Source organism: Cebus imitator, unplaced genomic scaffold, assembly GCF_001604975.1.
Source record: "Cebus imitator isolate Cc_AM_T3 unplaced genomic scaffold, Cebus_imitator-1.0 Scaffold32, whole genome shotgun sequence".
In the NCBI taxonomy this organism is placed as follows: Eukaryota; Metazoa; Chordata; class Mammalia; order Primates; family Cebidae; genus Cebus; species Cebus imitator.
The window spans coordinates 6,000,239-6,027,295 of NW_016107347.1; the positions used below are offsets into that span (position 1 = coordinate 6,000,239).

General features: G+C 37.0%; 1 protein-coding gene across 1 annotated transcript in view; it reads left to right on the plus strand.

Annotated features, from left to right (window-relative positions):
• Positions 1–27,057, plus strand: part of RSBN1 (round spermatid basic protein 1) — a 51,208-nt gene that overhangs the window by 20,521 nt on the left and 3,630 nt on the right. The window contains exons 3-5 of the mRNA XM_017524263.2: positions 15,453–15,590; positions 16,130–16,272; positions 25,659–25,826. Coding sequence (XP_017379752.1) covers positions 15,453–15,590; positions 16,130–16,272; positions 25,659–25,826 — 449 coding nt within the window. The remainder of the gene's footprint in view (positions 1–15,452; positions 15,591–16,129; positions 16,273–25,658; positions 25,827–27,057) is intronic.

Here is a 27,057-nt window from a genome sequence, read left to right on the forward strand (position 1 = left end):
AGAGACGGGGTTTCACCATGTTGACCAGGATGGTCTCGATCTCTTGACCTCGTGATCCACCTGCCTCGGCCTCCCAAAGTGCTGGGATTACAGGCTTGAGCCACCGCGCCCGGCCCACTCCTTTTCTTTAGAACGTTGCTACTCAAAGTGTGCTCTGTGTATGAATTTGGCACCACCAGGGAACTTGCTAGGAATGTAGATGGGGCTCTTATCCAGATTTTCTGAATCAGAATCTGCATTTTTAAAAGGTTATTCATATACACATTAAAGTTTAGAAGCTTTAGAACTCAGCTCCTCTAAGCAGGAGAAAGTAAAATGTAGGTTTTGTGCAAGAAAAATTAAAACTTGTTATTTTTATATTTTTAAATTATTGTGGTGGCTAAAGCTAGGATCCACATACAAGGTTTTCTTTTAACAGTCTGGAAAACTCAAACGTTCTAACACCAGAGCAGAAAAATTTATGATGTCCATTGAAACAGTAAGCTGATCCTTGTTTCAAAAACTTAACTCTCACCAGTTGATACAGGATAACTTTTATAAAGTTGAGTTTCCTTTTTTTCTCCCTCCCTTCCCTTCCTTCTTCCCCTCCTCCTCCCCCCTTCCCTTCCCCCTCCCCTTCCCCTCCCTTTCCCTTTCCCCTCCCCCTCCCTTTCCTCTTTCCCTCCCTTCCCTTCCTTTCTTCCTTTCCTTTCTTTGATGGGGTCTCACTCTGTGACCCAGGCTAAAGTGTGATCATGAAGTGTGATCATGGCTCACTGATGCCTTGAACCCCTAGGCTCTAGTAGTCCTTTCTACTGTTTCTTACTCCACAGTGCCCCAGTACATACACTTTGAAAAGTGGTGGAACTCAACTTGTTCTTTGCTTTCATGTGGTATTTCCAATGCCTCAGCCTCCTGAGTAGAGTAGCTAGGACTGTGGGTGTGTACTACTACAGTTGGCTAATTTTTAAATTTTTTATAGAGCCAGAGTCTCACAGTGTTGTCCAGGCTAGTCATGAGCTCCTGGAGTCAAGGAATTCTCCTGCCTTGGCCTTGTAACATGTTCGGATTACAGGTATAAGCCACTAGCCCTGTCTATAGACTGCATTTTCTGGTTTTGCTGATGTTACTAGTAAATGGACCACCAAGCCTATATAGATAGGTCTCAAAATCTATACATAAATTGCAAATGCAAATAATAAACACTAAAAATATAGTGAAGTTAAAAGGGAATTGTTTTCAATATTACCATTTGAGACCTTTTAGCAACTAAGTAATTCAAGGATATACCGGAAAGGAGTGTGTGTTATGTGTTTGCTGGAGGGAGGGGAGATTGGCAAATCTGCATATTTTAAGTATCTTTTTCAAAAAATTTTCATATATAATTTTGAGGTTTCACTGAAAATCAAAGCTTTTTAACTGTAGGTAGTTTTATTTCTTATGTTATTTTTATTATTCTGTAAAATGATAATGTTCTGTAGCATCGGTGTGTACAATTTTAGTGTGTACGGTTTCAGAGAAAAACAAAAAAATATTATTCCCTCATTGTGTGTTGGGACAAGGCCTTATATGGGCTTGTTATATGCACTCCGATCTTGGACTAATTAATATTTTGTAATAAATTGGTAATACTCATGAAGAGTAGAACTAGTAGAGTGGTATATAGCTTTGGAAATAACTGAGAAACTCTTAAGGCACTCTACGTATTAGTGTGTGTTACATAAAAGGAGAAACATTTTAAGTATAAGGTTTTATAAAATAAAATGGCATACATAAAAATGGTAGGCTTGATTCTTTTTTTTTACTCATTTTACTCATTTAGACCCAGTCACACTGTTTTTTCACTACATATTTTAAAGTAGGAATGCCTTTCTGTTCACAAGTCACAAGGTTAGGAAGATTGCTGGCTAGCTTTTTCCTTTCTGTGTTTTCAAAAGTCAGCTCGAATAGGCTTCTTCCTGAAATGTGAATTCTGTGGAATAATAACCCTCCTCAACCCCCATACACAGGGCTTTCTACACAGTACATTTCTTGCTTGGTGTTCTCCTGATTTAGTAACAGATTTATAACTGTCCTTTGTAAAAGCCATATGTATTGGGGATACAATTAAGCTTACTTAATTCAGAAATTCATATAGGATAACTGTGAAGTTGAGTTTCTAATTTAAAGGACTACATATGTACTAAATGTGTTGTCCTTCCCTAAAAAAAAAAACACACACGTATTTATTGACAGCAGTATATATATTCAAAGATAATTGTTTAACATTTTATGGATATTATAAGTATATTAAATTTTTATGCAAAGCTAACTACTATTTTTTTAATAGGCATATTTCTCTTTGATGCCACATCCTTCTCCCCTCCCCACTTTACCTTCTGATTTTACTAAAGGCTGTGCTTTTCCTGTTGGCGTTATGTATCCTGCTTCCATGGCAGCTTTATTTTTTTCTGTTCTTTGGTCTCATACTTACCTAGGCCTCAGTATATAAACTCTGGAAAGTGGTAGAACTCAACTTGTTCTTTTCTTTCAGGTGCTATTTCCAGGCCAGAGTTGCCCAGACTTGCCAGATCCTAAGAATAATTTGGGGTTGGTAGTTCAAATATACATTAGATAGACTCTCAGGTTCCTCTTCTAGAAATTCTGGTTCATGAGGTCTGGAGTGAGGCATGAGCTAAGTACCTTGACTGACTAGATTCCTATGATCAGGCAAGTTTAAGAAACACTGTTTTAAAACATATGCCATCTACCATAACTCTTGTTCCTTTCAATTGACCTGTAGATAGCATCTTTTTAGAATTTCAGAACATCATAAACTAAGAGATAATCTTACCTGATCTCTACAAAGTGCAAATTAAAAAAAAAAAATCTTGTTTTTGTTGGTCATCACTGAGGACTTTGCCTCTTCATAATATTTTATAAGGCTTCCTGTTGGGTCGTCAACATTGCCTAGGAAGCCTGCTTCTTTGGTTAGCTTGCTTAGTATTTATTCTTAATAAATACTACTTAAACTTTATACATCTTTTCCTCATTCCTACTCTGTCTCCTCCTCAAAGGCTAATTTGTCTACTTGTATTATGAATACCATTCCTTAGCAGGCTAAGGTTTTTTAAAACCTGTCAAATATATATAAAATTTATCATTTTAACCATTTTAAAATGTATAATTTTGTGGCATTGGGTATATTCACAATATCGTTCTACTATTACCACTACTATTTCCAGAACTTTACCCTGATACCAAAGAGAAACTCTGTACTCATTGGCTTAGGTTCTTTGATGTCAATTACCCATTCCTACCCCTCCAGCCTTTCCCTCCATCCCCACGTAAATAAAAGTATAACATATATTAAGCGAATTTCTGCTTCGTGTCTTTCCTTTTTTTTTTTTTTAAACAACCTTTCCTTTCTCCCTAGAAGTACATTTTTATTCTGAATTTGTGGCTTGTCATGTCCTTGCATCTTTTACCATTTTGCTTCTTCCATATGAACATAAAAACAATATACATACCTTTGTGTTTTAAAACTATAGTGTACTGTGTGTATCATTCTGCAGGTTATTTTTGTTCAACATTGTTTTTGAGGATGATTTTGATACATGTAACTCTACATTAATTTTAACCATTTAGTATTTTGTTGGGCGACTGTATCACTGTTATTGAATACCTTTTACTCTGCTCTCAGACAACAACAATCAACACAGAAAACTTCTTTGTCCAAATGTGAAAGATTTCTCCCCCACAACAAGCAAGCAATCAGTTCTGCAGCAGAAACCAGCTGGGTGTCATCCAGTTCAATTCCGACACTACCCACAGTCAATGTTGGATCCCAGATAGAGGCTCAGTCGCCAGGATTGACCCCTCCTTCCTACCAGTCCCAAGTCCAGGCCTCTGGAACTTCTGACCAACTGGCTTCAAGTTGGGTTTCCCATGATCCCCTCTTTGAGTTCAGTGGATTTGCTAGAGTAGCTCACAGAACTCAGGGAAATAACTTATATTTATCGGGTTTGTATGATGGATATGTTAAAGCATGCAAATACCCATATGAAGAGATCGATAGGGCATAGTCTGGAAGAATCTTGAGCACAGGAGCTTCTTTCCCCTTGGAGTTGAGGTGTGCCACCCTCCCAGCAACTGTATGAGTTCCTGTTCATCTTCCTATCTGCTTTCGCATATTCAGCCATTCAGATGCTCTCTGAACCTCTTGGGTTTTTATGAAGGCTACATTCATTACGTAGGCTTGGTTGATGAAGCCAGTGGCCATTGGTGGTCAGCTTGACTTAGCACCCCTCCCTGGAGGTTGGGAGTAGGGCTGAATGTCCCAACCCTCTAATTGTAGCTTTGTTTTTCAGATGACCAGCCCCACCCTAAAGTTGTTAGTCAATATTAGCATACAAAAATACAGCTCTTGGTAGATAACAAGGAGTTTAGGAGCCCTACTTCAGGAAATAGGGATGAAGACCAGATATATATTGTACAATATCACAATCACTATTTCTCCTGTTCTTGGACATTGAGTTTGTTTACCGTTTTATAATATTATTGTGTTACAGTAAGCATTTGTGTAAATGTCTTTTTTTGGGCGGGGGTAGGAACAGGGTATAGGGTCTAGCTCTGTTTCCCAGGTCAAAGTCAAACTCCTGGCCAAGGGATCTTCCTACCTCAATAGGTCTTTTTATCCACACATGTATCCTGGGATTTCTGTTTGTCCTTTATCCTGTCTGGCATTCCATGACTCTTGCCTGAATTCAGCAGTTCAATTCTTACATCTGAAAATTTTTCTTTAATACTTGATTGATAGAGTTTAATTATGGAATTCTAGATTGAAGGCCATTTTTCTTAGATTTATGAAGGCATTGCTTTAGTGCCTTTAAACTTAAGAGTGTTGCTGGTGAGAAATCCAGTGCCTGATCTTTTTTGTGTGTTTTGCTTTTTTCTCTCTGGAAGCTTTCAGAATCTCTACTACAGACTGCCTGAGTACCAAGGATAATGTGCCTTTAGATAGATCATTTTTCTTTAAAAGAAATTACTATGAATTATTTCAGACACACAGTGAGATATAAAAAATAATAACAATCACTCATTCCTACTACCTGCTCAAGAAATAAAACATCATCAATACAGTTGAACCCTACCCCTACCACCCTTTTTTTATGTGGAAATCTATCCTTTAGGGAAATTTTTCTTATACTATTTGTTAATTTTCTTTCTCAGTTTTCATTTTGTTTTTCTGAAACTTTTATTAATTGTATGTTAGGCCTCCCAGTTGAACCTCCAATTTTCTTTTCTTTCCTTTCCTATTATATTTTTCTTTGTCTTTTTTCCTGCTTTCTGGGAGTAGATTTAACTATCTTAATGTTGATTAATGTCCGTTGTAATGTTTTCAATTTGAGAACTTGTTCTCTGTTCTTTTTCTAATAACCTCCTAATATTGTTTCATGGATACAATATCCTTTTTCATCTCTCTGATATTAATTGTACTTGTTTTTATTTATTATTATTATTTTTTGAGACAGAGTCTCACTCTGTCACCCAGGCTGGAGTGCAGTGGCATGATCTCGGCTCACTGCAACCTCCACCTCCCTGGTTCAAGCAGTTCCTCTGCTTCGACCTCCTGAGTAGCTGGGATTACAGGTGCGTGCCACCATGCCTGGCTAATTTTTTTTTGCTTTTTTAGTAGAGATGGGGTTTCACCATGTTGGTCGGGCTGGTCTTGAACTCCTGACCTTGTGATCTGTCCGCTTTGGCCTCCCAAAGTGCTGGGATTATAGGCGTGAGCCACTGTGCCGGGCCTGTACTTGTTTTTAAATTTTCTTTTATACTCTAAGTTGTTTTGTTTAAGTTCTTTTTGTTTTTGTTTTAGTCTTCTGTTTATGTTACATGTTTTCATCAAACAGATCGTGATCTGTTCATGTTTAAACATGAGTCATTATAAAACTGATTCCTAACTCTGTGAACACATGGGTGGGACTTATCAGTTGAAGACTGGGTAGGGAATGTGGTCACATTGTGAGAAAAGCTCTAAATATTAGTGTTTACAGATATTTTTTCTGGGGCTTTTAATTTCTACAGCTAAAAATCTACAACATTTTTGTCGGGGGTAGAGTAGTAGCTTATACCACGTGTCTGCTAGAATTCTTGGAAGGGATTAGGTGATTGCATTGTTAAAAAACTGGGATTTTACTTAATTCCCTACTTTCAGTATACTGGTTCTGTCCCATACTTGTGCCTTGTATACTTGTGTCTGTAGTCATTTGGTTCACTTTCACCACAAACTGGGTGAGGAAAAAGGAGTATGTGATAGTGAAGGATCTCACTGACTCAAGCAGATTTTACACCTATGTTTTTTGTTTTTAGTTTCATGCTTTGTTCCTCACCTTCTGTAAAACTTACCCGGAGTTCTCAGTTTGTAAATTTCCCTGTACATTTTTCACCTTCCAAAAACATTTTGTATCTGCAGCTTGTATCTGTAGTTTTTACTTCTATTTTCTTTGACTTTCTGGGATTTATAGCTTTGCTTTTTTATTCTCACTTGAGTGGGATTTTGATAAGGAATAGAAAAAAGTCATGCATTCAAACTACCATGTTCAAACAGCAGTGTTCTTTACCATTTCATCTTTACCAGATTCTTCCTATTAGTATTGAAACATGATAACACAAAAGAGGACTTAAATGGAAATATACATTAATATGTTCCAGAGGAAGAAGAATCAACATCAGAATGACAATTTTCCCTAAATTATAAATTGAACACAATCCTAAGAAAATATAAATAGTTGTTTTTTTTTATGATAACCAAGCAGATATTGAAGTTTATATGCAAAACTAAGTAGGCAAGAACAGCCAGAAAATAAAAAGTAATGATGGAAGAGTGCCTTACCAGGTACCAATATATTCTAAAGATTTAATTAAATCAGTATATTTAATTTATGAGCTCTGTTCAGTTATTTTTTGAGACAGAGTCTCACTTTAGATAGATCATTTTTATGTGATCTCTTATTATCTAAAATTTAGAAATAGGCTACAGGCAGTCACCACCACGCCCAGCTAATTTTTTTGTATTTTTTTTAAGTAGAGATAGGGTTTCACCATGTTGTTCAGGCTGGTCTTGAACTCCTGGGCTCAAGTGATCTGCCTGCCTTGGCCTCCCAAAGTGCTGGGATTACAGGTGTGTTCCACTGCACCTGTTTTAAACAATGGTTTAAAACAACGGTTCTGAAGGCTCTGAGGGAAAAAAAACCAAGTTTTTGCCTCTTTTAGCTTCTTGTGTCTTATATTTCCTAGCTTGTGGCTCCTTCTTCCATCTTCAAAGTATATTACCCCAGGCTATGCTTCTGTCATCACATCACCTTCTCATCAAATCTCCCTCTGCCTTAGTCTTACAAAGACACCTGTTATTACATTTAAGCCCACCTGGATAATCCGGGATACTCTCCCCATCTCTGGATCCTTAATTTATTCACATCTGCAGAGTCTCTTTCACTGTAAGGCAACATTCACAGGTTCTAGGGATTAGATTCTGGGGGTTAGGTTCTTTGGAAGCCATTTTCCAATCTATCATATTCTTCTAGCTCATCATGTCCAAAACACTGAAACCTGGTGCTCCCCCAGAAGAGAAAGTAGGCTTCTCCATCAGGTTCCAAAGTACAGAACTTGGCAGTCATCTTTGATACTTCTTTCTCTTATCTGTCATATCCAATTTTTGTCCACATCTTGATGATTCTGTCTCCTGTATAATTTTCAGATCTTTTTTCCTTTTAAAAATAAGTCCCTGTTTAAAATCAAGCTATTAGTTTAGCCTATCATTTTTTATTTGGCATATTATAGAATACTCCTAACTGACCTCCTTACTTTTTTGTGACCCTCTGAGAAAACTAAACAAACAAAAACCAAAGGCAAATTGGGTAACTTTCCTTCTCTTCAGATCCTTTAGTGGCTTTCCAAAATCCTTGATGTGAATCTAGGCGCTCCATAATTCAGCCACAGCTGATTTTTCCAGTCTCATCTTTATTTTTCTCTTCTGCTTTCTGTGTTTATTATCATTAGCTTTCTTTTAGACCTTAGAAAGGGCAATGCTTAAGAGATTTTGTTTCCCTCTGAACTTTTTCTTCAGATTTGAGCTCAATGTTACTTCAAGGAACACTTTTTCCCTCGGATCAAGATCCCATGTTCTTTTTCATAGTGTCATATACCTTACATTCTGAAGATGTCACAGTTTATAATTAAATATTTATTTAGATTAATGTCTGCCTCTCTCTACTAGACTTTAAGTTTCAATTGGCCAGGAATAGGTCTGGTTTGCTATACTTGTGTTGAGGACGGTGGCATAAAATATATGGTCATGTGCTATATAATGACATTTTGGTTAATGGCAGACCACATATGTAATGCTGATTTCATAAGATTATAATGGAGCTGAAAATTTCCTATCACTTACTATATTTACTATACCTTTTATCATTATTTTAGAGTATACTTCTACTTCTTTAAAAAAAAGTTAACTGTAAAACAGCCTCAGATTGGTCTTCTAGGAGATATTACAGAAGAAGCCTTTGTTATCATAGCATGTGATAGCTGAGTGTTACTGCTCCTGAAGACTTTTCAGCAGGTCGAGATGTGGAGATGAAAGACAGTGATATCATTCTGACCCTGTGTAGGCATAGGCTATTGTGTGTATTTGTATCATTAACGAAAAAAGTTTTAAAAAGTTAAAAAAAATTTTTTAAGTAGAAAATACCTTACAAGTAAGGATATAAAGAAAATACTTTTGTATAGCTATATAATATGTTTCAAACTATGGGTTATTATAAGAGTCAAAGAATTTAAAAACTTCAAAAGTTTATAAAGTTACAGTAAGCTAAAGTTAATTTATTATTGAAGAAAACATTTTAAAATTTAGTGTAGCCTAAGTGTACAGTGTTTATAAAGTTTACAGTAGTGTACAGCAGTGTGCTAGGCCTCCACATTCACTCACTACTCATTCACTGACCCAGAACAACTTCCCATTCTCCAAGCATCATTCGTGGTTAGTACCCTATACAGTAACCTTTTATATTGTATTTTTACTGTACCTCCTCATACGGTTAAATGTGTTTAAATATACAAAAACTTATCATGATGTTTCAGTTGTCTACAGCAGGGGTCCCCAACTGTGCTGGTCCCCCAGTACTAGTCTGTGCCAGTTAAGAACCAGGCTGCAACAAGCTGAAATATAATTACTGCTTGAGCTCCACCTCCTGTCAGATAAACTGCAGCATTAGATTCTCATAGGAGTATTAACTGTATTGTGAATTGTGCATATGAGGGATCTGGGTTGCACACTCCATATGATAATCTGACTAATGCCTGATGATCTGAGGTGGGCCAGTTTCATCCCAAACCATACCGCTAAACCTCCTCAACCCTATTCCATGGCAAAATTGTTTTCCAGGTTGGTCCCTGGTGTCAAAAAGTTTGGGGACTACTGGCTTGCAGTTTGCAGTACAATAACATGCTATAAAGGTTTGTAGCCTCGGATCAAAGGCTATGTCATATAGCCTAGGTTTGTAGTAGGCTATACCACTTAGATGTGTGTAAGTACAATCTGTGATGTTCTCAACCACAAATTGCCTAATGATATTTCTCAAAATGTATTTCTGTCATTAGGTGATATATGACTGTATAGTAAACTTGTGTAAATGAATGACACCTGCTTTCCTATAACTCATGTTACAGGCATGAGTTATAGGACTTGTGTCCCCCCTTTAATCTTTTCAAGTTAAATACTTTTGAAATACTTTTGATTTTTTGCATTCTCCCTCCAATATGTATGGTTTGCAAGTCCCTAATCATTTTAAATGTTCTCTTTTGGGTGTACCCTAGTTATAGATATGTTTTAGCCCAGATCAGGAGATCATACCCCACCCAGATGATATCTCTGTGCAATGTAGAGTATTTTCTCCTTCATGACAAAGCATACAAGATACAGGCTAAACAACCATAACAATGAGGACCAATGTACAGTGGCTAGAACAAAATAAAAGTTTCTCTCTTGTTTAGCAGTCCAGAGGTAAGCAACTCTGTTACTTATTGTCATCCAGGATCCTAGTTTCTTTCTGTCTTTAATTTTCGTCATTCTCACTGGTGTTGTCATGTGCATGGTTGAGGCTAGCTCTTCCCCACTTTGTGTTTCAGCCCTCAAAAGAGAAAAAGGAAGTGGAGGACAAGCCACTTCCTTATAAAGGCATACTCTGGAGATTGCGTATGTAACTTATGCAACTGTCCTGTTGGCCTAAACTTAAGCACAGGCCACGTTCAGCTGCCAGGGAGCCTAGCTCATTGGCCATATGCCCAGGAAGTTCTTACTAAAAAGAAGAACTACTTTGCTTGTTTAGCATTAGTTTCAAACAGTTGGTGCGTGTTTTTTAATTTTATTTATTTATTTTTTCTTTTTTCTGTCAGCCTTTTCAGGTTGAAAGTTGGTGTATGTTAAATTTTGAATTTGTGATCATAATTGCTGTTCATTGTTATGCTGTTAATTATTTAAAAGTATCACAAACATTTGCATTTATTAAATTTTTTAATGCAAGTGATGGACTGGTAATCAGCAGTTCTTCTCCCTCCCCCCATTTTTTTTTTCTTTTTGCCAGAGTTTATGGTTGATTACTTCATTTCTAGCCTTAAAATACAGAAATTCAACAAATATTTATTCCTACATACCAGACACTTTGGTATATATATTCACAGATACATAATAGTGAATAATACAGATTGTTCTCTTTAACAGAGTTTATATTCAAACATATTGCTTGATTTCTTTTGTGAGTGGTTTAAATTGGGTGTTGGCAAACTTTTTCTGTTAAGGACCCGATAGTATTTTATGCCTTGTGGCCTAAAATTTATATAAAGAATTCAAACAACAGAGTAACAATAATAAAAAATCTGATTTAAAAATGGATAAAAGACCTAAATAGGCATTCTGAAATTTGAAAACATATAACAGGTATATGAAAAAATGTTCAACATAATTCATCATCAAGGAAATGGAAGTCAGAACTACAATGACATATCACCTCACCCTAGTTATGGTTATTAACAAAAAGACAAAAAATAAATGCGGTGAGGATATGGAGAAAGGAGACTTTTATACAGTTAATGTCAATCTAAATTAGTACAGCTATTATGGTCATCAGTATGGAGGTTGCTCAGAAAATTAAAAATAGAACGACCACATGACCAAGCAACTCCATTTCTTGGTATATGCCTATCTCAAGGAAATTTAATCAGTATGTTGAAGATCTGCACTTCCATGTTTATTGCAGCACTATTCACAACAGACAGTTTGTTTATCTTAAAAAATAGTTTAGTCCTTGACAGTTTTTGAAATGTTATTCTTAAATCATTTTAATTGCATTACTTCTTCCTCATCCTTTCATGATTTTGTGAGCTAACTCTTCCTCCTGTCTGTCAAATAGCTGTTTTTCTTTAAGTGCAGTTCTTGGTTCTCTGTCTCTCTGTATTCTTTCTCTCAAGCCTTAGTCACTTAAAAAATTATGTGTTATAGACAATTTCCAAAATCTATGCATCTATACCTTACCTTTTTTGATCTAGTTATAACTCCAAATCTAACTTATCTAAAATCTGTAAATGTTACGTACTTTGGTTCTTTGAGCTTGAAACCTTATTTTGAGTCATTTTTTAGGTCTATTTAATCACCATCAAGGAAATATGGGAGTTGTAAAGATGGACAATAACATGTGAAAACTTGTGGAGGCATCAGAAATTATTTAGAATTTAGGAAATGTATATTTAGGGTAAGGCAAATGTGGAGAATGTGGCAAATGTTGGTCTGTTATTCCTTTGGAATAATAGATCAGGAGGGGCTTTTCTCAGCAATCATACACTCAGCATTTCTCAACAAGGAGCTGAGAAAATGAATATTATTAATTGGCGAAATAACATACAGAAGGAGAAAAAGCAGGTTTGGAAGTGGAAGGGAACCTTACAAAAAAAGAGAGCTCAGTTCTGTAGGTATTAAATTTGAGGGTGTCTGTGGGCTGCCCAGGAGGCGTTTGTATGTAAAGATCTGAATCTGAGAAAAAGTTTTAAGTTGGAGATGTAGATATGGAATATAGTAGGGTACAGGTGGTAGTTAAATCAGTAGTATAATTGAAACCACCCACAGATAATATGTTGAATGAAAACTGGGCCAACTCTGCAACAACCACGTTTTGGCGAGAAGAAAGCCTGGAAGGGAAGTCAAGAAAGCAGGTGACTGAAAAGCATTCCTTGAATTTGGCTGTGAGGAGGACATCAGTGATTTGTTTCAGGGGAGTTGTATGAGCAGAAGCGTGATTACAGTGATATGAGATGTGAGTAAAAAGTGAGGTGAGGCAGTAGAGACAGGTAATACAGACTAATATTAAAGAAGTAGGATTCTTATGTGAAAAAGGTATATCATGGTGCTTTTGATGGCAAGTTGCAGGATAGTCAGTTTTAAAATGGGCTTAAATGATGAAAGAGATTTATCGGCTTATGGAATGGCAAAGTCCATTGATAGTCAGAATGTTTCAGGATTGGGGTTTGCAGGCAGAGCTGGTGGAAGGACTGGGATAGAGGATGAGAGTGTGTTTATGAGAAAGGGATAAACCTTGAGGTTTAGGCTAGATATGGAAGGAGCTGAAAGCAGGAGGGGCTGATACTGAGAAAAAAGTGTAGGTCACGGAAAGCCAGAGGTCTAATTTCATGTAAGTAAAGGAATGAAAACAGGAAGGTTGTGGTTTACTAATAAGGGCTTTCTCTAGCTAGGCTAACTTAGCTGCAGTTATCCAAATAGGCTTTATACATTGCAGCTTTCAAAATCCACTTCTCGTATTTTGTAGCATAGTTGTTTACTTGCTGGCTCTTCTGCCAGGAAATAAAAATAGAACATTGTTAATTCTTTGTCACTCATGGGTACAACATTGGTACTCATACAAAGGTATGAAACAGAAGATCCTCATAAGATGTGAAGCTTTTCTTTGTGTATATATGAAAATGAACATGTTGGTCTTGGCAAAATTATGAGGTTGCTATCTTTTGTGGTCATACCCTTTCTTTGTCTTGTGTTGTTGCTGCCCTCCCCCGTTTTAGGTATACTTTTTTTCTCTTTTCAAATAGAAAAAGGTGCTTCATATTTATTCATGGCACATGTTGATTATTCTAGATGTTTACATTTCTAAGTTGTCTTTCAAGTTCAGTGCTGTTGAGTTTAGTGGTATTTGAATTAGGTAAACGTGGAGTGGTGTGCTATAAGAATATTAATTCAAGTCTCACTTTGTGTGTAAAATTTAAAGTAATATGAATTCCTTCAAATTAATAATGCATTGAGTTATATAATCTCAAAGCTAGCAGGCCAAATAAATTGAAAAGAGCCACATGGCAGTGTACTTCTTTAGGACTGGTCTTGAGTTTTGGCAACTTTAAATTATGATAGGTCTCAGAGTCACTTCTGGCTGGAAAAAAGATTTTTAAAATATTATGATAGGTCTTTAGGACATTTGTCTTATAAAATGCCACTACCCTGTATAGAGTGAAAGGAATTTCTGAGACTGGGAATAGTTAGGAGACGTGTTTGGGGGAGACTGATATTTCTTAATACCGCTAAAAGCATATAATTTCTAGAAATGCTGCTGAAGATTAAATCTGCTTTAGTTGTTTTAGAGTGCTTAGAAAGGTTAGAATAATGATTTAAGACTTCCTTTCTTCCCCTTCCTTATCTCTATATCCTGTGATGAGCCTTTGTTCCATGCTACCACCCCTGGCTTTTTATGGCATGATGTTCATACAAAAGTTATGGAAAGTAATTTATATAAATAAATGTAAAGTAATTCTGTCCTGGGTGCCTGCTGCTTAAGAATTATCTAAAGTGATCTTGGGGAAAGGATTTGTAAGGAATTAAGAAATCCCCACCCCTGCTATTTGAGAACAAGATCTAAGGCCTTCTATTCTGTGTGTATGTGTGTGGGTGATGTTAAATTGTCTATGGAAGGAAAAAGTTGATCATAAAAATGCTGCTAAAGAACTAATAGTGAAGAATTGTGGTAAGATATACTAGATGGTCATTTATGTGGACTGTTTCCTATTAAGGCAAAATTGGTGACATTTAAAACATGACAGATTTTAAAAATTTTTTTTAAATGTTCATTAAGGAGCCATTTTATATAAAGATATTGGTATATGTTAGGCTTTTAAATGTGATCTGCATTTTAACAGGGGTAGAAAATGGTAACTGATCTGAAGTGGAAATTCTGGTTAAATACAGCATGTCTAGTCTAGTCCATTGCTATGCATAGGATCCATCTGTCTATCCTTGAGAAACTGTAAATTGGAGGTTAGATAAGATAATAACACATGAAATGACTAGAGGAATGGTATCAGATTGTATGGAATTGGTTGATAGATTTCATTTAGATGCTAGATAGGATGCTCTGGGCTACATGTTTGTATAGGATATGCCTTAAATTCAGTGGGGAGTTGATAGAGAGAAAAAGTACATTGCTCATAGGTAACATTAGACTTCAGAAAGGGGAAAGATCATAGAGTATGACCAGGAGGACTTCTAGAAAAAAAGAACTTTTGAACTGCTCTTTGAAAGATGGATACAATTTGGGTTGACAGAATAGAGGACATTCCAGGTTGAGCAGATTCAAGAGAAAAATCACTGGAGGTAGAAATAAGTTTGTCATAAATTGAGTAGAGAAAAAGATTCGGCCAGGTGTGGTGGGTCACGCCTAAAACTTTGGGAGGCCGAGGCAGGCGGATCACTTGAGGTCAGGAGTTCAAGACCAGCCTGGCCAGCGTGGTGAAACCTCATCTGTACTAAAAAAAATACTAAAATTAGTTGGGCATGGTGGCGTATGCCTGTAATTCCAGTTCCTAGAGAGGATGAAGCAGGAGAATCCCTTAAAGCTGGGAGGTGGAAGTTGCAGTGAACCAAGATTGCACCATTACACTACAACCTGTGGAACAAAGAGTGGAACTTCATCTCAAAAAAAAAAAAGATTGGCCTGTCTTGGTAACAGTGACCCTGGTATCTGGTCTAAAATGAAGATTCTGAAGCTAGGAATTACAAAATGAACATGGTCTTTTTTTCTCCCTGTCCTGATGATTTTACTTTTATGTTTTTTTTTCCCTTAAATAAAGATCACAGTCTAAAATATTTGTAAAGTTAAAAAAATCATTTTTGAGAGAAGTTTAAGTATTAAATAGATCTTAATGTCTTCAATATCCCTTTGAGATGTTTAGGTTAACTAGCACATTGAAATTTGCTTGCGGCACATATATTAGCGTATTTGTCAGTGTGCTTGGGTGCCTCTCTGACTTTATCCAAGGTATTCACCGTTCAATTCTTAGTTTGTAGAAGAAATGGCAACATTGGAAACAATAACTTATTTTAATTCTTTAATTATATTATAGTTGTATCTCAGTCCATTTTTCCAACTTTATTTTTATCTTAGGTCAACAGGACGTACTGCTGTGGCACCTACCGAGCAGGTCCTATGCGGCAGATAAGTCTTGTTGGAGCAGTAGATGAAGAAGTTGGTGATTATTTCCCAGAGTTCCTTGATATGTTAGAAGAATCACCATTTCTGAAAGTGAGTATTAATTAAGATTATTAAAGTTTGGATCTTTACTTAAGTGGGCACTTTATATTAACGAGTATTAAGCTAATATTGCCTATTGAAAACAGAGTCTTGCTCTGTTGCCAGACACCAGGCTGGAGTGCAGTGGTGCGATCTCGGCTCACTGCAACCTCCGCCTCTTGGGTTCAAGCAATTTTCCTGCCTCAGCCTCCCGAGTGGCTAGGACTACAGGCATGCACCACCACGACCAGCTAATTTTTGTATTTTTTTTTAGTAGAGACGGGGTTTCACCATGTTGGCCATGGTGGTCTCGATCTCTTGACCTCATGATCCGCCCACCTCGTCCTCCCAAAGTGGTGGGATTACAGGCGTGAGCCACCGTGCCTGGCTTAAATTCAATTTTTAAAAATATAATTTACTGTGTAAATAGCATTTATTTCTTTATATACAGTTGTAAAAAAGTCTTCTTAGAACTTTTATTTGGGGAGGGGGGATTAACTTATAAATCATTGAAACGATTTTTTAATGTGACTAATTCATCTGATTTCTAGATGACTTTGCCCTGGGGTACACTTTCCAGCCTCCGACTCCAGTGTAGGTCCCAGAGTGATGATGGGCCTATAATGTGGGTAAGGCCAGGAGAACAGATGATCCCTACAGCAGATATGCCAAAGTCACCCTTCAAGAGACGACGGTAAACATTTCTTTTCTCAGATAAGCAAAACTACTTTTTTTTAGTTGGTTTCTTATAAAAATGAGTATAGGTTGAAAACCATTTGTCTTGAAGGGGCTCCCTTAAGTAAATTTTTTAGTTGTCAGTTCCTTGTTCCAGTCCACTCATTACATAGTTATCAAAGTGAAGCATTTTTCTAAAACACGAATTTAATTTGTATTTATATTTTTAAAACCCATGCCCTAACACCCTGCAGGATAAAAGATCAAACCCCTCAGTGTGGTTTACAAGGATTTTTCATAATCTGGTCAACTGTACCTTTTCTAGATGTATCTGTTTCTAATCTTCTCCGACCATACTGAATTCACTTTCCAAACCATAAACTATCAAAACTCTTTGCTTTTGTACTATTCTTTTTACTTGGAATGGCATCCTCTCTCTCATCTTCCACTCTACTTTGCAAACTTTTTTTTTCTTATGAGACAGGGTCTCATTCTGTTGCCCAGAGCTAGAGTGCAGTGATACAATCATAGCTCACTGTAGCCTTGAACTCCTGGGCTCAGGAGAGCCTCCCAAGTAGCTGTGGCTATAGGCATGCACCATCAGGCCCGTCTGATTAAAAAAGTTGTTTTGTGTATTTTGTTTATGTAGAGTTGGGGTCTTGCTATATTGCCCAGGCTGTTTTTTAACTCCTGGCCTCAAACGATCCTCCACCTCAGCCTCCCAAAGTGCTGGGATTACCATCCCACAGCAAACTGAATACATTTTCAAAACTTAGCTTGAGCTGGGCACAGTGTCAGATGCCGGAGCCTGAAGTAGGAGGCTCAGTTGACCCCAGGAGTCCATGACAAGATCCTGTCTCAAACCAAAACCAAACAAAACCTAACTTGGATGGCACCTCCTTTGTTAAGCTTTTCTTTCCTCCCTTAGGTAATTAATTGTTCCCTTCTCTGTGCTATAGTGTTCTGTTCATTAAAGTTCTTGTTTACATGTTTTTATTTTTTTACTAATATTTGAGGTTTGCTTTGGGAGGACAGGGACTGTTTTATTCATCTTTGTCCTCATGCCACATAGTAGGTAACCAGTATGCGCTGCATGAAACCAATAATGTACTATAGTACGGAGCCTCAGTAGTTCATGTTGTGCTAACATATTTTGTCTTTCAGACTCTAAAGACAAATGTAGATTTAACTCATTCTCTAGTACTTTGAAAAATCTAATTTAATGAGACTGAAATGACTTATACCTGCTTAGACTATGATAATAGCAATTTAAAAGGAGTACCCAAAAGTGAGTTTTAATGGACTAATCTAAACCATAACTTAAGTTTCATAGGAGAACGATAACTTGAGCTAAGTATGGAATAATCTTAGGTACTTGAAATGTATGAAAATACTTTGTAATTAATTATATATGAATGCAGGGTGGTGGCATGGTAAAAACCCAGGAGTCACTTGAAAGTTCTGTGCATTGTTAGATTATAGCAGTTTTGTTGCAGGATGATGATGAATCTTGAAATTTTATTAAATTCTTAAGTACTATATGCATTTTTTGTTCCATAATCTTTCCCCCCAAAGTGACCATCATTTGTTTCCTGGTTATTATAAACTTAAGAAAAAAATAATAGAAAAGAGTAAAAAGGCCAGGCATGGTGGCTCACACCTATAATCCCAGCACTTTGGGAGGCCGAGGTGGGTGGATCACCTGAGGTCAGGAATTGGAGACCAGCCTGGCCAACATGGTGAAACCCCATCTCTACTAAAAATACAAAAATTAGCCGGGCGTGGTGGTGCATTCCTGTAATCCCAGCTACTTGGGATGCTGAGGCAGGAGAATCACTTGAACCTGGGAGGCGGTGGTTGCAGTGAGCCGAGGTCACACCACTGTACTCCAGCCTGGGCAACAAGAGCAAGACTCCGTTTCAAAAAAAAAAAAAAAAAATTAAAATGAGGGCAGGCACAGTGGTTCACACCTGTAATCCCAGCACTTCGAGAGGCTGAGGCAGGCAGATTGCTTGAGTCCAGGAGTTCAAGACCAGCCTGGGAAACTTGATAAAACCCTGTCTCTACTAAAAATACAGGAATCAGTGTGGTGGCGTGCTCCTGTAATCCTAGTTACTTAGGTGGTTGAGGCATGAGAATCCCTTTAACTCAGGAGGCCGAGGTTGCTGTGAGCTGAGATGTTGCCTGTATGCTGCAGTCTGGGCAACAGAGCGAGACTCCACTCAAAAAAAGAAGTAGAAAGAAGGCAGAAAGCCACCATTTAGAAATATTAACCTTTCAAATTATATATACTCATAAATTATCTTTTTACAAAAACCTATTCTTTGTGTGATGTTTACTTTAAAACTTGGAAATTTTTTCCCCTTAGGCCTATGTGTTATATTAAGATATAGCTATATAATTTCTAAACAAATGTATGGCTGTATCAAGATTTATTTAACCAATTCTTGGTTTTGTTTTTTTTTTTTTCTTTGAGGTAGGGTTTCACTCTGTCACCTAGGCTGGAGTGCAGTGGCACGAGGAATCAGCATTCACTCTAGCCTCTACCACCTGGGTTCAAGTGATTCTCCCACCTCAGCCCCCCAAGTAGCTGGGATTACAGGTGCCTGCCACCATGCCTGGCTATTTTTTTTAATTTGATTTTAATTTTGGGTCTCACTGTGTTGCCCAGGCTGGTCTCCAACTCCTGAGCTCAAGTAATCCTCCTGCCTTAGTTCTTAACATCTCTTTGTTAGTGTAATTTTTTCCCAGTTTTTCAATATAAACATGATACTATTTTGAAAACATGATACTTGTATACTAAAGCCAGTTTGTACCTACTCACAAGCACCATCATGAGCATCACTTTGCAATTCCACATTGCATGATGTCACATCAGTAACTGGAAATCAGTCATGTTAGGAGTATTTATACCACAGAAATCAGCTAATCAGCTAAAATCAGCTACCTCCCCTGATCCTCAATCCAGATGTAAAACATATAGAGCCTACCACTGATTGTATATGGATGGATGTTTGGTAGTTATATATCTTTGTGCATATATGTGTTTATTTTCTTAGTAGAAATTCCTAAAGACTGAAAGTATACACATTTCTAATGCACTTTCAGAATATACCAATTTATACTCCCACTCATGTAATAATATAGTGCCCTTTTTCTCACACTCTCCACTAATGTTTTTAACTTTATTGATCTGATTGGATAAAAATGTCTCATTTTAGTTTATTTAAAAAATTTTTTTTAGGCAGAGTCTTGCTCTGTCACCCAAGCTGGAGTGCAGTGGTGCAATCTTGACTCACTGCAACCTTCACCTCCTGGACTCAAGTGATTCTCATGCCTCAGCCTCCTGAGTAGTTGGGATTACTGGCGTTCGCCACCACAGTTGGCTAATTTTTTGTATTTTTAGTAGAGAGGGGATTTCGCCATGTTGGCCAGGCTGGTCTCAAACACCTGGCTTCAAAGGATCTGCTCACCTTGGCCTCCCAAAGTGCTGGGATTACAGGCATGAGCCACTGCACCCAACCCAAAAATGTCTCATTTTAATTTGCTATTTTTTGAGGGGTTTGTTATTTTGTCTTTGGTGATTTCCTTTTAATTTTCTTTATACATATTTCTGTTTTGGTGTTTTTCTTTTGTAAAAAAACCTTTTTTCCCTTCTGTTCCAAGTTTTTCTGTTTTTTTATCTTTCAGCTTCAGTGTTTTTTCCTTACTCACAGAGGTTTTTATTTATATGATCTATGTATCTTTTCTTTTGAGGTTTCTCCTTGAGTAGTAGGCTTAGAAGAGCCTTCTCTTATTCAGTGTTATAAAATATTCACCTATATTTTCTCTTAGAGCTTCCGTGATTTCGGTATTTTCATATTTAATCTACCTAGAATTGGCTTCAGTATAGAGGAAGAGATTTACATTTTTTTCAAGTAGTTAGGCAGCTGTACCAATATCATTTATTTAATAATGCATCTGAGATGCCATCAAATTTTATTTCTGTTGGGATTAAATATTCTTAAGTGAGGCATTCAAAAGCATTTTGAATTAGAATGGAATGAATCAAAATGTAAATACTAATGTCCATCTTTTTGTGTTAGTGAAAACTTTTTGTTGTTGAAAATGGTGGAATCAATGTGGGAAGCTGTCCAGTTACCAAGGATACTGCTACTGAAGCTGATCTTTGGATTTATGAACTCTAGAGTTAGAGAAATATGTATACAGAGTTGTTTTTTTTTTTTTTTAATCAAATAATACAGCAGGACTTATAATGAAAAATCCTGCCCACTTTTCCTTCCCAGAGGCAAATACATTTTTTTTTGTTTAAATGGAGTCTGACTCTATTGCCCAGGCTGGAATGCAGTAGCGTGATCTCGCTCACTGCAACCTCCGCCTCCAGGGTTCAAGTAATTCTCCTGCCTCAGCCTCCTGAGTAGCTGGGACTAGAGGCGCATGCCACCATGCCTGGCTAATTTTTGTAGTTTTAGTAGAGGTGGGGTTTGACTGTGTTAGCCAAGATGGTCTCGATCTCCTGACCTCGTGATCCTCCCTCCTTGGCCTCCCAAAGTGCAGGGATTGCAGACATGAGCCACTGCGCCTGGCCGAAAATACATTTTTACTAGAGGCAAAACCCGTTTGTTTATAATGCTTTTAAAAAATCTTTGGCAGAGTTTTTTTTTTTTTTTAATTAAAACTTTTTTAAAATCTTGTATATATAATAGTTGTATATATGTATGATGTACATGTGATGTTTTTATTTGTTTGTTTGAGACAGAACCTTGCCCTGTTGCCCAGGGTGGAGTGCAGTGGCACCGTCTTGGCTCACTATAACCTCTGGCTTCCTGGTTCAAGCGATTCTCCTGCCTCAGCCTCCCAAGTAGCTGGGATTATAGGCATCTGCCACCATGCCTGTCTAAGTTTTGTATTTTTAGTAGAGACAGGGTTTCACCATGTTGGCCATGCAGGTCTCGAACTCCTGACTTCGTGATCTGCTTGCCTCAGCCTCCCAAAGTACTGAGATTACAGGTGTGAGCCACTGCACCCGGCCCATGTGATGTTTTTATATAGGTTTTGATTTTTTGGTATGAAATTAGGTATTTCTTCCTCTTACCTATTCTCTGAATAGTTAGATCACCCCTACTTTCTTCTTCCTCCTCATTTCTTCTTTTGGCTAGCTGTCCCAGCACATTGCTGGGGTTAATTCATATTCTATTTAAAAATTATAATTAGGTTTTACATGCCTTGTCAGTAAGTAGATTCTAAAATTTTATGGGTAGCTATGTTTGCTGCAGACCCAGCTAGTAAATTATTAATTCATATTCTAAGGTTTCAATGTTATGTCATTACTCAAAGAAAGAATATGCAAAAGCATCTTTCTTTCCTATATTTCATCTAGGTACTTAAACCCGTGTCACATTTTTAAAAAGTTTTATATTTGGTATTGTAACTTGTTTTTAAAAAAAGTCTTTTTCCTGCAGTTTCCGATTGCCCTTTCTTTTTTTTTTTTTTTTTTTTTTTTTTTTTGGTAGGAACTTAAACTTTTCTTGACCTTCTATGTATCTTCTATTCTCTTTATTGCTTCCCATCTTTTTATTTATTGCTTCTATTTTCTTTACTGCTTATAGGGTTAGAGTTAAGATACATTACTTTCTTCCAGAACCACACTGACTTTCTCATGCTTGACTATGGCTTTCTTTCATAACTTTTTTTTTTTGAGGACATTGGTGTTGGTAGTTACCTAGCATTCTGTCCTTTTATCATATCCTCATGTCTTTCTAGAATTTTTTTCATACTGTCTGCTCTGCTCTAACACATCGGTTTTTTTACATGGATATCTCTTGAAACTCTGTGGCCTACTTGTAGAAGGTTTATTCCAGTTATCCACCTAGGACTTCCCATTTAATGCTTTTCCACATTAACCTATGGTGGTTGTCTTCCTAGATTTATTTCCTTCTCTTGCTTAAGCACACTCTCAAGTAATAGTCTAACAAAGGGAAGGTATCCTGAGTCATTATATGTCTGAAAATTTCTTTTTCTGTTAATAAATATGATTAATAGTTTAGCTGAAGTCCAGAAGTTGTATTGTCCCTTAGTATTTTTAGCAGTACTCTAATGTTTTCTGGCATCTAATATTATTTACGAGAAGTGCTGATGCTGGCATAATTTTTGTTCTTTTGTAGGTAGCCTGTTTTTTTCCTTATCTGGAAGCTTATGGCATCCTCTATCATCAGCAGTCTGAAATTTCACAATGATATGTCTTGAGTCTTTCATTCTTATTTTTTAATTATATTTTTGTTGTTTAATAATCACCTTAAATTGAACGATTTATGTCTCCTTTCTGAATATTTTTCTTGCTTAATGGCTTTGGTAATTTCTTATTAATTTTTCTTCTTTCTGAAACTACTATTGGTTGAATAATAGATCTACTGGTTTGATTGTCCTCATATTTTCTATTTTTGCTTTTGATTCTGAGACATTTACTGGACTTTTGTCTTCTAACCTTTCTTTGGTGGTTTTTTTTTTTTTTTTCTTGAGACAGTCTTGCTGTTGTTCTTCTAGATTTATTTCCTTCTCTGGCTTAAGCACTGGAGTACAGTGGCATGATTGTGGCTCACTGCAACCTCCACCTCTCGTGTTCAAGTGATTCTTCTTCCTCAGCTTCCCCAGTAGCTGAGATTACAGGCGCATGTCACTACGCCCGGCTAATTTTTGTATTTTTAGTAGAGACGGGGTTTCACCATATTGGTCAGGCTGGTCTTAAACTCCTGACCTTGTGATCCGTCCACCTTGGCCTCCCAAAGTGCTGGGATTTCTTTGGTGTTTTTAAATTTTAGCATTGTTCATTTTGGTTTTTGTCTGTCAGGCTGCTGTCATCTTCAGATAGCTGGTGATTCTTGGTTGACCCATTCATATTTTAGAATAAAGCACTGGGCTTATTGAGAGTAATTATATTTTGCTGAGTAGACAGTTGTCAGTTGTCAACTTAGAGTGAACAGGAATAGAAACGGACATTAAATGATGTGTCAAGATTTCAGAGGATTATATTCTATTTTTTCTGTCAATTTTCACGTGTTTAGAGAATGTGCAGTTTTTCTGGCTGAAAGGTTATCAGGATGTTTTTGGCTATAAGCAACAAAAATTTTGATTCACACTTGTTCATAAAATGTCTATCTTATATATCAAGAAGTCCAGAGAAGTTGGTTCTAGGCACCATATGGTCAGTGTGTCAGTGCTTTTATCAAGGGACCAGATTCTTTGCTTTTCTCTGTTCTAACATTCTCTTGGCCTAGGCTTTGCACTTAGACTGGCTCCCTTTACAGTTGCTAGATGGCTGAGGCAGTTCTAGATATCACATCTGAATCTGGCTATATCTAATAGAAGAAGAGAATATCTTTTTTATACTTCTTTCCTAGGAGTTAGGAAGTTTCCCAGAAGTCTCTTCAGCAGATTTCCTTTCATGCTATTAGACAAAATCAGTTGATGACTATTCCTAAATCAGTACTATCAGGGGAACTGAGCTTACCATAATTTACCAGGACTCAGCAACTAACTCTTGAACTTTTGAATGAGGTCACATACAGGGCAGGATCAGATGCCTAATGAAAATCAGGGTTCTGTCAGGGAATTGAAGGGGAAGAATAAATGCTGGGTAGGTAGCCATAGTCTACTCCATGTGGGGCTAAATGCCTGTCTACATTTCTGTCTGCAGGGATGACTTTTTTAGTTGCAGAATTTCACTTTAATTCCCCTTTTCTCAGCCTTACTTCATTTCTGTTCATCATTATTATGCCTGACTTCTTTTTGGACTCAGGCTTTTCCAAGGGCTGTTGGGCAGGTCTGCTGCCTTTTTGTCTGCTGATCCCTTCTTGTGTATTCTATGCCTGTGGCTTTCTCTGCTCAGTTTTATTAGTCTCAGGTACTGTGATCATTTTCCATCTTGCAAAATTTTGTTGATACTGCTCATTCATTAATTCATTTCCTTTGTTGCTTCTTATTCACTATCATCTTTAGATTATTATATTTAGAAATTCTTGAGCACATATAAAAGCAGAAAACAATATAATAAACTGCTATGTGTTTAATGTACAATCAACAGCTGTCAACTCATGACTAATTGTTTCATCTGTACTCTAATCCATTCTCCCATCTAATCCCTACTTCCCCCATTATTAGTTTGAAGACTTTTACTTTCATTTTAATGTAGAAGGAGATCACATGACTGCCTAGTTTGCAATCTTGAATCAGAACTCTAGTGTCACTATAATAGGGTGATTGCCTGATGCACATGGCAACTTAGTACACCAAAACAACAGATTGCAGCAGAGAAAGAAGTTTAATTGGAGGGCGACTAAAGGAGGAGATGGGAGGAAATCTCAAATCTGTCTGCCTGAGGAGTTTGGGGGTAGGGTTTTTAAGGGTTTTGGAATGGGCTGATATGTGGAGATGTTCATTGGTCCAAGAATACAAAGTGAAGTCATGGGACAAAGAGATGAATAAACTATTCTCATGCTGATTAGGTTTTTCTGTGGGGATCTTTAAATTGGTTAGCAGCAGCTGTTTTGCCGGAATTCAGGGTCTGCTTAAGCCATCCTTAACATCGGAGATTCTATCTCAAAAGCCTTATGATGCTAATGCTATTTTTTTTTTAAAGTATATTTCTTTTTTTACAAAAACGTTTTCCCACTTCAAGAAATTCTATCTGTAGGAACAAATGGGGATGCAAATGGTCAGTATCTATTGTACAGTTTTGAAAGCTGTATAATTTTTACAAATGCAACTAGTTTACAGTAAAACTACTCTTTTAGCCATTTTTGTTTTAATTTTACAATAGCAAATCTGATTTTGATGGCTTTTTAAGTTTTGTGGGTTTGTTACATTTTTAAAAAAAAATTTGAAAAAAACCCACAAAACTTCAGTACTTGATCTTTAGTTATAAGAAAATGGGTCTAAATGCAGCCTGATTAATGCTTAATTATAGCTATATTTCTGTCTAGAGTTTTTGTTAACTGTGTGAGAGTAGCTTCACTAGTAGCATATTTTGAGACTCTGAAATGAGATGATTGACGGTAAAGAAGCCTTAAACTTTGACTTTTATTTTCTGTTGCCAGACAGAAACACTATATTTTAGTCTAATCTATGAGAACATGTTGTCCGTATATGTGGCAAAGAATATTGATACTTAGATATAGCTTTAGCTTTACTATGGCACACAGGGAGAGGAAGGTAATTATATTAAGCATTATAATATAGTGTGTTAGATGCTAATGATCATAATCTTTGAACTCTTTTCAGTCTTCATCTTATTTAAATCTGGTATTTTAGCAGACTTTTTTGCCTTACTGCTACTAATTATTTTATTTTATTTTTTTTGGTCTCCTTCTTCCTTGCCTACCCTTTGTTTAACAACCAAATCAACTCTAGATCAATGAATGAAATAAAAAATCTCCAGTACCTACCTCGGACCAGTGAACCCCGCGAAGTCCTCTTTGAAGATAGGACGAGAGCTCATGCTGATCATGTGGGTCAGGGGTTTGACTGGCAGAGTACGGCTGCTGTTGGAGTTTTGAAAGCTGTACAGTTTGGTGAATGGTAAGTTAATGGGACTCAGCTGCAAGTTTGGTTAATATTTTATAAGACAATGTAGACTAAAGGTTTAGGACCAGTTTTCAAATTGTGGTAAAACACACAAAATTTGCCATCTTAACCATTTTTAAATGTCCAGTTGGTAAAGTTAAGCATAATTACATTGTTATGAAACAGAGCTCCAGAAACTTTTCATCTCACAAGGCTTTAACTCTATACTCACTGAACAAAAATGCCTTTTTTTTTTTTGAGGCAGAGTGTTGCTCTTGTTGCCCAGGCTGTAGTGCAATGGTGCGATCTCAGCTCACCGCAACCTCCACCTCCCAGGTGTCAAGCAAATCTCCTGCCTCAGCCTCTCAAGTAGCTGGGATTACAGACATGTGCCACCATGCCCAGCCAATTTTTTGTTTTTAGTAGAGATGGGGTTTCTCTACGTTGGTCAGGCTGGTCTCGAACTCCCGACCTCAGGTGATCCACCCGCCTTAGCCTCCCAAAGTGCTGGTATTACAGACGTGAGCCACTACATCCAGCTAACAATTCTCTTTTACTCTCAGCCCCAGGCTCTGGTAACCATCATTCTACTTTCTGTTTCTATGAATTTGACTACTTTACATACCTCATATAGATGGAATCATATAGCATTTGTCTTTTTGTGACTGGCTTATTTCTCTTAGCATAATGTCCTCAAGGTTCATCTGTGTTGTAGCAAGTATCATAATCTCCTTCCTTTTTTAGGCTGAATGATTCATTGTATGTGTATACCACATGTTGTTATCTATCAGTGATAATGAGTTTATCTATCAGTGGACACTTGGGTTGCTTCCACCTTTTGGCTTTTGTGAATAATGCTGGTGTGAACATGGGTATATAAATATCTTCTTTATGTCCCTGCTTTCAATTCTTTCGGGTATACACCCAGGAGTGAAGTTGCTGGATCATATGGTAGTTCTATTTGTAACGTTTTGAGAAACTGCCAGACTGCTTTCCGTAGTGGCTACACCATTTTACATTCTGTTGAGGCCCAGTTTTAACAAAACTCAGGACACACAGATACAAAGTGGTAAGAGGACTACAAATGCAGCTAGTTTACAATAAAGCTATTCTTTTTAGCCATTTTTGTTTTAATTTTACAACAGCAAATGTGATTTTCATGGCTTTTTAAGTTTTGTGGGTTTTCTTCAAATTTAAAAAAAAATTGTATACCTAGTCATTAGAAGCTATGCATCTATTTCTCTGC